Below are 13,989 nucleotides of genomic sequence, written 5' to 3'. Positions count from 1 at the left end.
TCACTTGTGGGGACTCAGTGTGCCTCTTCCAGCCCTTGGAAGAGAGGAGGACTGAGGCTGCCTCCTGGCTTTTACAGCTGGGGGCAGCACTGTCAGGCAGCTCAGGCACCTCTGTGCTCTCTGAACCACCAGCGCCAGCATTCTCTGCTACCCAGGTGTTTCATCCTGGCCAGGCCAGGTTTGATGAACTTTGTGCTGGAGGCCAGGTAAGCCCCATGAGTTTAGTCTTTTATTGTCAGGCTGATTCTCCGACTGAAAAGATCAAAGCTGGCGTTTTTTGGCACAGGGATGGTTGGTTCAGCTGCCAGGACCCCAAGTGAGCACCTGAACTGCTGGAGATGGCTGCAGTGCTGGAGGAGCTCCCAATGGATGCTCACCCAGTGTGATTTGTCCCACCCAGGTATCAGATGATACAGGATAATCCCTTTGCTACAGACACCTGTGTGAGTGAAAAAAAGAGCTGGCTTGGGTACTTGAGCAGTTATTTAAGGCGAAGGATCTGGACTGCAGAAACAGAGGTTGTTTTTTGTTGAGGGGACTATGCCAAGCGGTTTGTCATGACCATTATATTGACCACCACTGACACTGCGCTGATTTTCCCTTATACAGCTCCCCAAATGGGCCTGTCCTTAAGCCATGATGATGCCTTGTTTAGCAGATTGATGGGCTGCAACTGGCTCCTAAGGTATGCTGGCAGTTCAGCGAGAGGGACAGCAGTAGGAGGAGCAACTGCATGCACCAGGATATGGACCAGAGCTTTTCCAAAATTAACATAGTCTTGTGCACATAAGCACAAGCTATGAGAAAGAAAATGGCATTAGCGTGGGCCTTCATCACTCCTGTTTGTGTGAAGATGATGGTGGAGGAGCCGGCATGACACCACTGTTGGCCCACACCTGCTGCCACAGCTGTCTGGGGCTGCATCTCCACTCCAGGGCAGAAATGGGGTTGTGGGGACGAAGATTTCCCCCCACTCACAGATGTTGTCTCTGCTGTTGTTGCCACCTGCTTCTTCTGTGTCAGTAACAGCATGATGCTGGCGTGACTGCCACAGAGAAAACCCCTCCTCCAGCACTGAGCATCCTACGGGGAAGTCTTTGCCACGGGGAACCCTTCCCATAGCCCAGTGCCTCTCTGCGCCTCTCCCCAGATAAGCCCAGCACAGATGAACAAACCTGGACTGTGGCCAGTGACATCTGTAGGACCTCAAGGCCTTTTTGACCTGCCACTAGCAGACAGTAGAATTTCTATAAACACAAGACTTCTGTGTATATATTTGAACAGCATTTTTTCTTTCAGGATGTTCTGTCATCTCTGCAACGTGCTTTTAGTTCCATCTTAAATTTCCTGGGCTTTTCACTCCCTCTTCTCATCTCTTTGAACAAAAACAGGGTCATTTTGGTGAGAAGGCATTTCCAGTGTCTTTCTCAGAAGCATCTGTTCTCTGTACTCTGTGGGATTACTCAGTCCAAGGCTGGTTTGTTCTCCTAGGAAATTACTTTCTCACCCTCACTCCAAACCTACCTTCCGGATCAATATTCAAAATTTCTTCAGGCTCTGACTTCCAGAAGCTACTGGTGTGCTGAACCACCCTCCCAATAAAACTAATTCTTAATTATCCTGCTGCTTGTGCTGTTTTCACTTGTTTGTTGGTTTGTGGGGAGGCGAAAGCTACAAGCTCAGGGATGGATATGTGGGATAGTGTAGGGCTCAGACTGTCCGGGAATGGCAAACGAGTATGGACAGGTTTCAGATAGAGCAGAGAGCTGTTGCATTAAGGAAGGCTCGTGACAGCCAGGGAGGTGGAAGATAGTGAGAATTAGCATTCCACATCCTAGCAGGAAAAATGTGAATTTGAACCAGACAAGAGTGCCTCAGAAAAAATGTAGTCCAGCTTGCAAAAAATAACTCCCAAGCCCAAAGTAATTTATTGTCGCTCAGGCAGATAAAAGAAGCACATAAAATTGGTTCCACGAGAAGGTCAAATTAAGTGCATGAACAAAATACAAGCATATTATATATCTGTATATATGTATCTCTTCTATTCAGTGTCTCTCATTATACAACTGTAGATCAGTCGTAACCCTTCAAGGTTTCTTGTCCTGTCCATTGGCTTCTAGCCAGATTGCATCCCTTCATGGCATTAGACTGGGAGAACGATGAAGGAATAAAGAATTACATTAAAACAGGAGAAAGAGAGATGGATTCATGGAGCACTATGGGCTGCCAGGTGTTTCGGTACAGGCAGAGGCTTCATCAGTCCTTCTGACTTCAGTGCTGCAATATTACTTTTTTAGCCAGCTGCAAGAGAAAACTATTATGTTAGTACTACCCCCCACTTTTTTTGCACAGAGAATGCCTGCCTGCCTCTGTAGCTGAGGATGCAGACAGTTACTTGAGCATTCACATGGCTGCGATTTAGGTTTCAGTTACACTGAGCTGCTTACTTGGCAAAGAGAGTTAAAGAACAACTGTATCAGCACTTGTACTGCACAGATTTATCTAGTTTTTGATGTATCTCTATGGGCTTTGTCCTCTTTTTATGGGGATTTTTTTTAACCTTGATAAAAGGTAGGTGAAAACAAGGTGAATTCTTTGACGTATTATACCCTTCACCACATGTACATCCCAGGTGTGATGTGGTATTTGCCAATAGACATTTTCACTGAATTCTCAGTGACAGTGAAAAAAATCAGATGAAACTATCAGTTTGCCAGTGTCAAATAAGCAGAAGTCCAGTGATGTACCCATACATTAATTGAACTTGTTCATGCAATCATTTATACTGTCCTTAGCTCTCCTCTTCCAGTGACAGAATGGCTGTCAGTGTTTCCAACACCTGCTTCTGATGCCTGATACCATATAAGCTTAAAGACCTGGAAGGTCTTTAAGAGGGCTCCTTCTCTGCTGAGAAATCCTTGCTCTGATGAAAAGGGTCAGGACATGATGGTGTATTTCACATCACCCAATGCCTTTAGGAAAGGCTAGGAATCACAGTATTCCATGATTCTTTCTTCTCTTTCATTACTCCTGGAAGGTTATTGGCAATTTTCACCGACTGCAGTCCAGCACTGCACTAGCAGAGATGGAATTACATTATGGACATCATGGGTTTTTAAAATTTGTGTTTCATCCTTGTGTTTGGTTGTGTCCTTTCCACCTCCAGATGCCAGATTCACTGTGGAACCTATCAAAGGACTTTGGAGCACCTGCTTGGTTTTCGTTAACATCTCTCAACAGGAAGAAAATTCAAGCAAAACCTCTCTGCTCAAAAGTTTCCCAGCACGGTGCTGCCATGGGTTTGGGATATAACAGGAAGTTCATTAAACATATCTCATAAATCTTAGGTAGGATTTTACATCAGTAAGAACTGAAAATGCTGAAATGCAGCTGTGTTGCTTCACCAAGGAGGCTCAAGCTCAATTTCACTCAACCATCAGGCTACTCTGTCTTGAAAACACTATTTGCCCATTCTGGGTGCCCTCATTGCCACTTACTGTTGACACTGACACGTCTTGTTTTCCAGCAAGTATTGTCTTGCTTGTGCCATCCTTTTTGCCCGTTGCTGCCAGGAGAGAAGGGATAAAGAACAATTGGATATTTTTATGCTTCACATGCTTTCCTCTTAAGTGGTAATAAAGTGCCATCTGAAATCTGCAGACTGCCCACCTCTAACCATTTGCTTTGAGTCTAAGGATTGACCCTTTATCTGTTCTACCCCATACCCAGACAGGAAATCTGACTCCTCTAGTTTGGAGAGACAGTAGTCTCTTCAAGTTTCACATGGACCAGGGCACTCACCCTTCTCCGCTGCCAGCTTATACCACTGATGATGCACAGACACACAAGGGCAAACACCAGTACACTGCCTCCAATACTTGCTCCAGTAACCACATAGTTAATCCAAACAGGAGCTTCCTCTGCGGAGGAAGAAAAATATTTAAAGGCAAAACCAGAGAATTTTAAGGCTTTAGGGTTGAGGCAGGGAAGTGATGCTATTTTCCATACCCACGTGGTAATGAAGGCTGATCTTTCTGTCATTGTCTTCTATGAGGTGACAGCTCCACAGCCCTGCAGCACTGATGTTCACCTCCAACTTTACTTCATGCTGCTTTGAGTTCTTGATGTCCATCTGAGTCCCGTTCACACGTTCCCAGCGCAAGTGGGCTTTGGGTGGGAGTGGACCAGAGACCTCACAGATCAGGGTCATCTTGACCCCTCTGGAGAGTGGCCCAACAGGGTTAGCTGAGACTGTAAAGGCAAGAAAACAACATGTGAGTGAGAGAATGGGAAGATGGGTCCCCCCGTGCTCTTGTGGCTTCCAGGTTTCTGCAGCTTCTCATCTATTGACCTACTTCCTTTCCTCTCACCTTTCATCACAACCAGCTCTATGTTGCTCTGCACGTGTCTTCCTTTGTATGCCAACTGGCACTGGTACTGCCCAGAATGGTTGAAATGGACTTTGGGGAGTTTCACTTGTATGGTACTTTTAGGTGTTCTTTCAGGTATCTCAAATAGAAGGTGGCTGCTTTTTCTGGTCTCGTGCTGCTCTCCTAGTGCTGTGACATTGAAATCAAGCAGTTCATGAGCTTTTGCACTTTCCTGTTGTTTCCAGTTCACTTGTCCTGTGAAACCTTTATTCCATTTTATCTTCTGGAAGTTCAGATGCCATGACAAGATGACAGTGCTGTCAGCAGTTGCATACTTTCTTTCCATATCTGGATCCTGAAAACCTGAATTCAGAGGAGATGAGGAATACAGAGGCAGGAAAAGCCATGGTTACGCTTCTCCCTGTTTACCTTTGATCTAGAGAGAGGCATGCTGTGCTCAGTTGAAAGAGGACTTGGAGAAAAGCCACAACATCCCCCAGGAAGCTTAAACAGTTAGTGTCTGAGAATAAGACGGTAGAAAGAGCTAAAGCTCCCAAACACGCCAGTACTAAGAAGAAGAGATCTCAAGGAGAGGAGAACCTCCTCCTCACTGTGCCTGGAGAGGAAAATGGGCACAAGTGTGGAACATAGCTCAGGCAGTAAAGTGATCCCTAAGCTGCATTGTTGGAAGCCCTGGGAAATCAACACTGGAGCACCAGCACTTGGGATGCTGGAAAGTAAAAACTCAGCTCATGAGCTGGAGGGAACACTGGTTCCCAAGCCTGTGCAAGTTGCATTTTTGTTGTCACATACCTAATACCTTCACAACAAAGGAGATGTTCTGATTAATCAGCGAAGAGTCTGAATGGACATTACACACCCAGGTCCCGCTGTCCGTAGCTTCCAGTTTCTTCAAATTCAATATGTGTTTTTGAGGGGATTTGTTTTCTCTTTCTGGTGTTACTATGTTATTGTTACTGTTAAACAATGTGATGCTGAGAGCAGGTTTAGGATCAGGTGAATTGTGCATTAAAGTCAGCTCAGGGACTTCATTTTGCAGAAAGTGCCCATCCAAAGATACTGTCACTGTAAAAAGAAAAAAGCTCAGCCAGTAAGACAACTCCTCTTCTTGTGAGAGAGGGACACAAGTGTCACAGCAAAGAGAATATGAAATCTTTGCACCCTGGAGATGGAAGATAAATGAACTATGATAGCCCAAGCCAGAAGAAATAGAAGCTGGATAAAGAATCCCCACAGAGGTTTTTCCCTGAGCTCTATGGCCCCCTCCCCTCCTTGTGGATAAAAGCCCTCTAATTACTCACACTTGAAGACATGCAGTGAGGTACGGGCTTTGTAAGAGCCATATTTACAGGTGTAAATGCCAGCATTGGAGAGCACAAGGTTCCGCACCTTCAGCTCTTTATTTGTGCTCGTGACTTGAAATTGATCACTAACGGCACCTGGTTCTTTTAAAAAATAGGCTTGGTTAGGAGGGAAGAGGTTTCTCAGCCATGTCTGGGAAAACGGGGTGATGAATTGGAAGCCTTACTTCTCCAATGGTTATTATTTTCCATACGCCATATAACAGTATCAGAGTACATCCAGGTCACAACTGTGTGAGGGGATAAGCTGGAGTCAGAAGGAATGCCTCTGCAGGGCAGGGTCACCTCCTGTCCTGCGATCCCAATCTGTTGTTCAGTTTGCTGAGCCATACTGGAGATCAGACCTGAAAGTCAATACCCACCAAAAACAGGCATACATTCACTTTCTGAAAGGTGTCTCACTGAACACTTCCCATCCCTCCAGAAAGATATAGTAGATATTTCTTCTCCCTTTCACAGACACTGGGAAGATTATCCTCAATTTCTGAACTTTTTACTCCTTTATCTCATCAATCGATCAATCAATTAATCTCTTTTGTTTTCAGCTCCATAGCTTCCCTCCCCTCCACTCTAGGCTCTTTACCTGGCTAACGGCTATTCTCTTTCACATATATTCAGAAAAAGGGAAAATGCCAGTAGTTGTGGTGGACTGACCATCATTCACGATTTTGAAATGTCAACAGTTTTACTGAGACAACCTTTTTCCTCTGGACAAGACTTAGTTGTTCTGCTGGTAGCAAAGGCAGGACAGCATATGTCAGCCCTCCTTCACAGCATATGTCAGTCCTCCTCTTCCCCAGTCAACACTTGACACAGCACTGACAAATTTGCTCACCCCTTCTTTCATTTTTTTTGCGTGGAAAAAGACTGAAAACTGAGGAAAATTAAGTGATAAAGTAAAAAAGAAACAACGAAGGCTGGCCTAATGTCGGATTTCTGTGAGGCCTATGTGACAGTAGAAGAAATAGGACATATAAGGTCGAAGAAACATTAGGAGTTGTTTCTTGGGAGAATTGCTTCCTTTCCTTCACTGTAAAGAGGGTTTCTGCAGGAGACCATAAGAAGGAGATGGACTTTCCAGAGGTAAGACTGGGGATAAGGGGTTGTGGTCTCCTGCCTCACTGCTGGTAAGCTCTCAGAGATGCTTAACCTGCAGATCCTCCAGGTGACCCTAGTACTAGGGAGCCACGAAAATGTAAAATAAAAAGTTTACATGAGTTTAATGTATGGTTTTCCAAAAGTTACAGTCTTCCAAGAGGTAAACTGCAACAATACAGAGTTTTGATAATTGCACATTGGACTACAGAAGCTTCTGATTTTGTCTTAAACTGTGAAATTAGAAATGCTATTTAACAAGAGTTGGTATCTTTTGCTTTTCATTTGGTTCTAGGGTGCAGAAGAGATTTCCAATCTTTCCTCTGCAACCAGAGGAATCAAAGCTGAGTATCTGAGAAATGCAGGCTTGGCCTTGTTCAGTGTCCTTCCTTTCCAGGAAAATAAGCACCAAAAAGTCCATCAAACATTATAACATCAGCAGTAAAATTAAACAAGCTGGTAGGATTACATGTGAGAAACATGTTTTTGCCCAGACAGTTGGAGGGTAGTGTTTTCCATTCAGTACTCAGTGTGTACCCTGGTTCTTATAGGAACCCCACTCCTGCATCTTGAACCTGGTGATGCCCCCTAGTTTTGGCTGGCAGGCTCAACAGATGGGCTGGGAACAACCTGAGTCCCAAAGCTAAACTGTGTGAGGTGTGTTATATGGCAAATTGGGAGGAACCTAGAAACACCCCAAATGTTGTGAGGCTTGTGAAAAGACTGTAAGAACCATGAGAGGTTGCTGAGCCAAGGACTCACCCAGATGCAGAGCCAGGAAGACAGCAAGCACGCAGTTCACCCCTGTGCTGCATGACTCCATCGCTGTGGGAACGTTTCTTCCGGCTGTGGACTGCGGGGCTGGAAATGCTGTCACTGCCAAGGGAGGTTACCCTGCAAGACCCAAATGCTCTGTAAATCATGGTTGATTTTCAGACCTCAGTGGATGGGACCCATGTTTCTAGTCTGCTCCCACTATCCTTCAGTGCAGCAAAGTGGAGGTTCTTTGGTAAAGTCAGCAGAGCCCTGTGTTTCAGCAAAGAATCCATCTGCAGCGTGCCCCTAGAGTTTGGTTATAAACATTTCATTTTATTCATCCCTAGGTTTCTGGCATTCATCAGGCTGCAGCTGTTTATATTGCCAAGAGTTCTGTGCTTTTTTACTTCTCTATGGTGGGTTATCATCACTCTTGCAGAGATTAAAGCTAAACACATACGGGGCTGCATTAGCAAGAGCACAGCCAACTCTGCTGGAAGTAGAGTAAAGCAATTATTTCCCTCTATTTGGCACACCTGAGGTCTCATCTAGGATACAGGCTCCAGTTTTGAGTCCCCAATACAAGAAGGATACCAACAAACTGTATAGAGTCCAATGAAGGGCTAGTGGGATGGTGAAGAGGTTGGAGCACATGACATACAGGGAGAGATTGAAAGCTGGGCTTGGTAGGGAGAAGGGAGCCAGGGTGGGATGTAATTTCAATCTCCTGTTATCTAAAGGATATTACTTAGAAGAATGAGCCACATGCTTCTTGGATGTGCGTAGGAGAGGAACAGAAGACAGCAGCCATAGGTTGCAGCAGGGAAATGCTGACCAGATATAAGGAAAACTTTCTTCCCATGGAAGGTGGTTCAGCAATGGAATAGGTGCCAAGGGATTCTAGGAAATCTCCACCCTCAGAGATGTTCAGAAGTTTCCTTGTCAAGGCCCCAAGCAACATATTGTAGTTTTAGAGTCAACTCAGCTCTGAGCAGGAGATTGGACTGGAGACCTCCTCATGTCCCTTGCCATCTAAATACTTCTGTGTGATTTTGTGATTCTATTATTACAGCTATCTTTAGGCTGTTATTAATGTTTTTCTTCAATTCTTTTTCTTTTTTTCTACTTATTCCTTACCTTAGAAATCTCAATAACCGGCAAGTCTGATGTGGGAAAGACCTGCTTGGATTCTTCAATGGACTATTCAACAAAAAGTGTGGAGAGAAGGGAGGAATGAGGTCCGAAAGAATAAGTTGCATTGATGGTAACAAAACCTGAAGTGGGAACTGGGAGCTAATCATCATGTTAAGGTGAGTTAGCAAATTAGATGCAATATCTGACTGCAGCAGAGACCAAGTGCTGGTACGAGCTGCAGCTGGGTAGGCTGACAAGGTGAAGGGGACCATGGCTGCTGGTGCAAGGAGACTTCTGAGCTCTCCAACCAAGGCATATATCACAAAAAGGAATCTGAGCAGGTTAACTGCTCTGGGGAGTGAGCAAGCCAGTGAGGTGACCTCTCTTCTCTGAAAGCAGGCACTCCCCATGCCAAGAGCATGACAGACTGAAGGCTGGAGTTATAATGGGATTGAACTCAAAGAAATGCATGGATAATTTTATTCAGTGTTTATATGTATGATGTGCAATATTCAGTATAATATATTCTATTAGAGGATAATTCATTACTGAAATTAATTTAAATGATCAGAGCACGTGAAACTATCAAAGCATAGATGAAAACATCAGCATTACATTTACATGGAGATCAGGTCAGTGTGACTGACAGTCTGACATCTAGACAGATGTTCACACATGCACATATGAAAGATACAGGTGCAAGAGCAAGACAGCAGCGATGTGCACCATCAGAAGATAAATGGATGGCAAAAAGGCACAGTCAGAGGAGATTTGTGCCTTGTCTCATGCAAAACAAAAAGCCCAGGGAATATTTGCATGAGCTGTTTTTTGCAAAAATAGTAAAACAAAGGAGCCAGTGCATATGATTGGAGGTCATTCCTAATAAGGTGCAGAAGCAGTGATGAAGCAGTTTGCTGGGCTAAGCTACAGAATAAAGAAAGGGGCTCTAACAAGGCATATGTATGCATCTCACTCGATAACTGAGAATTGGTACAGGGCCTTGAGTAAGATCCATTCCTGAGATGCCAGAAGAAACCTTGTCTCCGCTGTGAAAACTCACATCACCTGTTCCTCTGGAATGAGCAGGAAAAGTCAGCCCCCACTCTAAAGTGATACCTACAAATTAAAAGGATCAGTGTTTGGTTTCAAATATTTTAAGTCATTAAACTTTATACAAAAGCTGAAGGTAATGGAACAGGTAAAACTTAATGAAATTGCTAAGTCAAACCCCATCATTTGGTTTTGACTGGGAATCTCTATTTTCTTGTCGTATGGCTTCAGCTTGTTCTTTGCCTTCTTTCCAACCTGGTTTTTGAGAAAAACCACGCAACCAGGGCACCGTGGGACTGGTGAACTGCTGACCTTGCGCATCTTGATAGATGCAGATTGACGCATCTTTGTTCTTCTGTTTCTTCTCGTGGTTTCACAACTTCTGCAGTCCTGCTTTATTCGCACTAATCTTTGTATTTCCGTGGCAGATGTCTACAGTGCGATGTTACCACCTACATGTTACAAGTCAGTGGGGAAAATGGGTAGCCTTCAGCTAGGATTTCTTTAACACACTTTCCCTCTTTCCCTGTTTATTTCTACTTCTCATGCGTGCCACTTCCTATTTCCCCCCTGTCTTTCTATCTCCTTCTGTATCCCTCCAGGCCAGATCACAGGCAGTGCTACTCTGCAGCTTACAGATCTGGGCGAGTGAGGCTCTGCTGTGTTAACTGAGCAAGCTGCTCTCATTAGCGGATGCCTGTAGCAGACCCACAGCCTCCTTACAGGCAGCCCAGCTGTATCTTATGGTGGTGCTCATAAATTGTGGTGTCACAGAATGTCCCCAGGCACTGGAACATACTCATCAGTCCTGTTAAACTGCCAGTACATTTCCTGACACATTTTTGGCCCAGGACAACTCTCGCTCTCCCGAGCAACTCCTGGGATGCATTTTGGTGTTAGCATGGGCCAGGGACCTCTCCCATTAGGTGGCTGGCATGTGGCCAGTTCATTTTGGAGGTTAAGTGAGTTTAATAGCCCAGACCATCTCATGCCAGCTGGCCTCTGTGCCAGAAACAGTCCAGGCATACTTGATTTATTAGCACATCTAGCAACGGAGGAGCAGGGCTCCCTCCCAAGTGAACATTGATTTCCATTTCATTTTAACTTCTCCCTCTTATTAAACTGGTTTAATTTCCTTCTTGACTTATTTTAATGTTCCCTGCCTCTCTGAGGGATAGGAAAAGGAGAGCTGAGGTAGTGAGTAGTCTTGCTGTGGGGAATGATGCCTGCAAGACAAAGTCAGGCCTGGAGAACATCTGTTTGGGAGCAGGGCTGGCAGCCCCTTGCTCCTTCCAGCATCGAGCCACGGTGGGTGATGGCTGCAGAGACCACCACCCCCCCCCAGGCTGGCACTGGCATGACACAGGAGGAAACTTAAATTAAAAAAAAACAAAAACCAACAAAGAAAAAGCTCAGCAACCACTCCTGATGGAGAGAAGATTATCTCCTCTCGGTGTTCCTGTGCCTCTTTCATGCAGTGTGGTTTTGTTTTCTTCTCTCACTCTTGACTGTGGCTGTGCTTTTGATCTGGCAGCAGCTCGCTCTGCTGGGGTAGGGGGGCCTCCACACCAGGGCTCCACACCTCAGCTTCCGCTGTGGCATTTCCCCTTGCGGTGGCTGCCAGGCGAGGGCTGAGGGACACAGCTGCCTCTTGTCCCTGCACAACAGTTGGGCTTGGCTCTGGGTTAAAGGGCTTCACCTCTCTTTTTCTCAGTTTAAATATCTAAAGCAAAGGTGATCTGGCTCTTTGAGTAGTAATTTCTTTGAAATTACTTATTATCATTAAAGGAAACATCAGGTGAGTAGTAGGCAAGATAAAAGACCAAATGCAACAAAAATAGCCAGCAGAGAGCAGAGTGATGATAGCGGTGAAGGACATTTCACAGTCCTCACTGTCCCCCCAGACTGTCCAATTCTGCCTGCCTTTCCCCCTGCGCGCCTCTGGCTGCTCATCCAAGGGCAGCTGCCATCCTCCAGTTGGAGCTGCTGTGAGAGGGAGGTGGCGGTGCAGTGTCCATGGGATCACAGAGGTGAAAGTAGCTGATCTTCCTAAAGAGAGGTCTCCCTGTCAGGACAAGGCAGGGTGTTGAGGCCACTGTGTCAGCAGTGAGCTCCGTTCAGCCATAAAGTCCTCCTGACCCGGCCATGTGCCTGGTACCACGTGGAGGCCATGAGAAATGTCTCCATCTCCGCAGCCCAGGCTGCTCCCTACAGCCTCTAACCCCTCTGATGGCTTAAGAAGGGGGAAGCCAAGACCTGCCTTTCTAAAGCCACTGGAGGCTGTGAGTAGCCAAGGCACTGTGGTGTCCTCCGAAATCCGATCCTCCATCCCCCTTCCAAGCCATGTATGTGCTTAGGAAGATGTTCAGGTTTCACCCCTCCTTAATTTTTACAGGGTCCTTGCATGAGGCTGTGGGAGATCAGATGGACACTGCCCCTTGGTGCTCAAGATCCCTGAGTGGGGATGGGATGGATTTAGTTCAGATGAGGCAATCCCTGCCGCAGTGCACGCAGCTTTGGCAGCCATGTTGGTGAAACACGGGGGAGAATAAAGGAAAAGTGAGGGAGACCTCGCTGCAGCCTTTTCAATACTTACAGGCATCTTATAAAAAAGATGGAGAGTGACTTTTTACATGGACAGATAGTGATAGGAGAAAGGGGAACAATTTTAAACTAAAAGAGTGTAGGTTTAGATGAAGTATTAAGAAGAAATTCTTTACTCAGAGGGTGGTAAGGCACTGGAACAGGTTGCCTGGAGAAGTTGTGGCTGCTCTATCCCTGCAGGAGTTGAAGGCCAGGTTGGACAGGGCTTTGAGAGACCTGATCAAGTGGAAATTGTCCCTGCCTGTAACAGGGGGATAATTGGAACTTTGGAACTAGATGTTCTGTAAAGGTCCCTTCCAACTCAAACCATTCTGTAATTCTAAGATTCCAATGCGCACCAGGGACTGTTTGGTTTATGGTGGCGAACACTAAGTAATAACCTGAACTCAACTGTAATGCACCATGTGGAGGAATATCTGAGATGGCTGATGAAGGATACGCCGCCTGAAAGTTGAAAAATTCAACCAGATGTGAAACTCCTGTTTTCAACAGTGCAGCAGCCCACGGAAGGAGAAGGCAAGTCTTTTTTCTCTTGTCCTTAAATTGAAAGGATCCCTCTTTCTCCAAGAAATCCTGCTCACTCAGCCCTGAGCTAGTGGATCAGGCTGCATCGGCAGCCAGTGTCAGGCAGTGAGCCAGTCAGCCTGGATTAAGCAGAACAGACCCCTCCAGTCTCAGCACGTACAGATGCAAGTAGACATCCCTACTTAGCTGGAAACTGTCATTTTCTTATTTTTCCAGGCTTTTTTTAGAATAAAGTTCCCCTTCCTGGAGGGTGCACAAAGAAGGCGATAGCAAGTGGCAGCTGGTAGAGGGCTGCTCCCCAGTGCATTACCAGCCCTTGGGGACATACAGTCACCAGTGATAGGTCCTCATATAGAACATATTTCCCTATACATGGGTTTAAAGGATCCATGAGATCCCCAGGCTCCGAGGCAGGCTGAGCTTTTTGTAGTTCCCCTTCGTTTTCCCTCCTTCAGGGAAAAATGTGGGGAGACAAACAATTTTTAGTTAAAACTGAAGGGCCTCGGAGAATTTGCACAGCCAGAAGTATTATCAAGTCAAAAGCTTAAGGTGGTTTTGCAGCAGACCTTTGAGTGGGGCAAAACCAGCCCATCTGTACCAAAACAGCAATTTGTGTGAAAAAGTAAAGTTCACAACATTAAAAAACCCCTGAAAACAGATTAGCCTCTTTTCTCAGTGAAAGATAGTTTCCTTACCTCTCTTCTCTTTGCTTCTGCGTTTCTGTCTCCTTGTGTTTGTCACCTGCCGTAGTTGATCTTACCCAGCTACAGCTGAAACAAAAGAAGAACGAAGTTAATGTTCAGCAAACAGCTCAACAGATGTTGGCCTTGATGTCTCCTCCTCTCCAGCCGGAGCGTCAGCAAGGTCTTGCTGCCAGTCCAAGTTCTGCTGACATCCGCTGGCTTCTCTAAGTAGATGATGATTTTCCAAATGCATGTGATTTCAACTGGGTGTGAACAGAAATGAAGACCATAACGGAAGATGATGTATGGCAGTGGTGGGGAGAATGAGTGTGCAAAACAGAGAGAGCCTATTGGCCATATGGCAGCAGATGGGAGGCCATGACGGGGCCG

General features: G+C 45.6%; 1 protein-coding gene across 1 annotated transcript; it reads right to left on the bottom strand.

Annotated features, from left to right (window-relative positions):
- Positions 1–2,054: 2,054 nt before the first annotated feature.
- On the bottom strand, positions 2,055–13,674 carry LOC113982330 (T-cell surface glycoprotein CD4-like). Its single transcript, XM_027710426.2, has 10 exons — positions 13,612–13,674; positions 7,610–7,741; positions 5,920–6,096; positions 5,693–5,836; positions 5,184–5,456; positions 4,371–4,733; positions 4,009–4,251; positions 3,802–3,920; positions 3,498–3,565; positions 2,055–2,301 (listed from the first exon to the last, which is right to left on the bottom strand). Exons 2-10 carry the CDS (start codon positions 7,668–7,670, stop codon positions 2,286–2,288), a joined length of 1,464 nt encoding a protein of 487 aa, XP_027566227.2. The 5' UTR covers positions 7,671–7,741; positions 13,612–13,674; the 3' UTR covers positions 2,055–2,285.
- Between the last annotated feature and the right edge of the window lie 315 nt (positions 13,675–13,989).

Source organism: Pipra filicauda, unplaced genomic scaffold, assembly GCF_003945595.2.
Source record: "Pipra filicauda isolate LSUMZ 115617 unplaced genomic scaffold, ASM394559v2 scaffold567_size291404_pilon, whole genome shotgun sequence".
Classification (NCBI taxonomy): Eukaryota; Metazoa; Chordata; class Aves; order Passeriformes; family Pipridae; genus Pipra; species Pipra filicauda.
The sequence above is the reverse complement of the archived record's forward strand: the minus strand, read 5'-3'. Positions and strand labels throughout refer to the sequence as shown.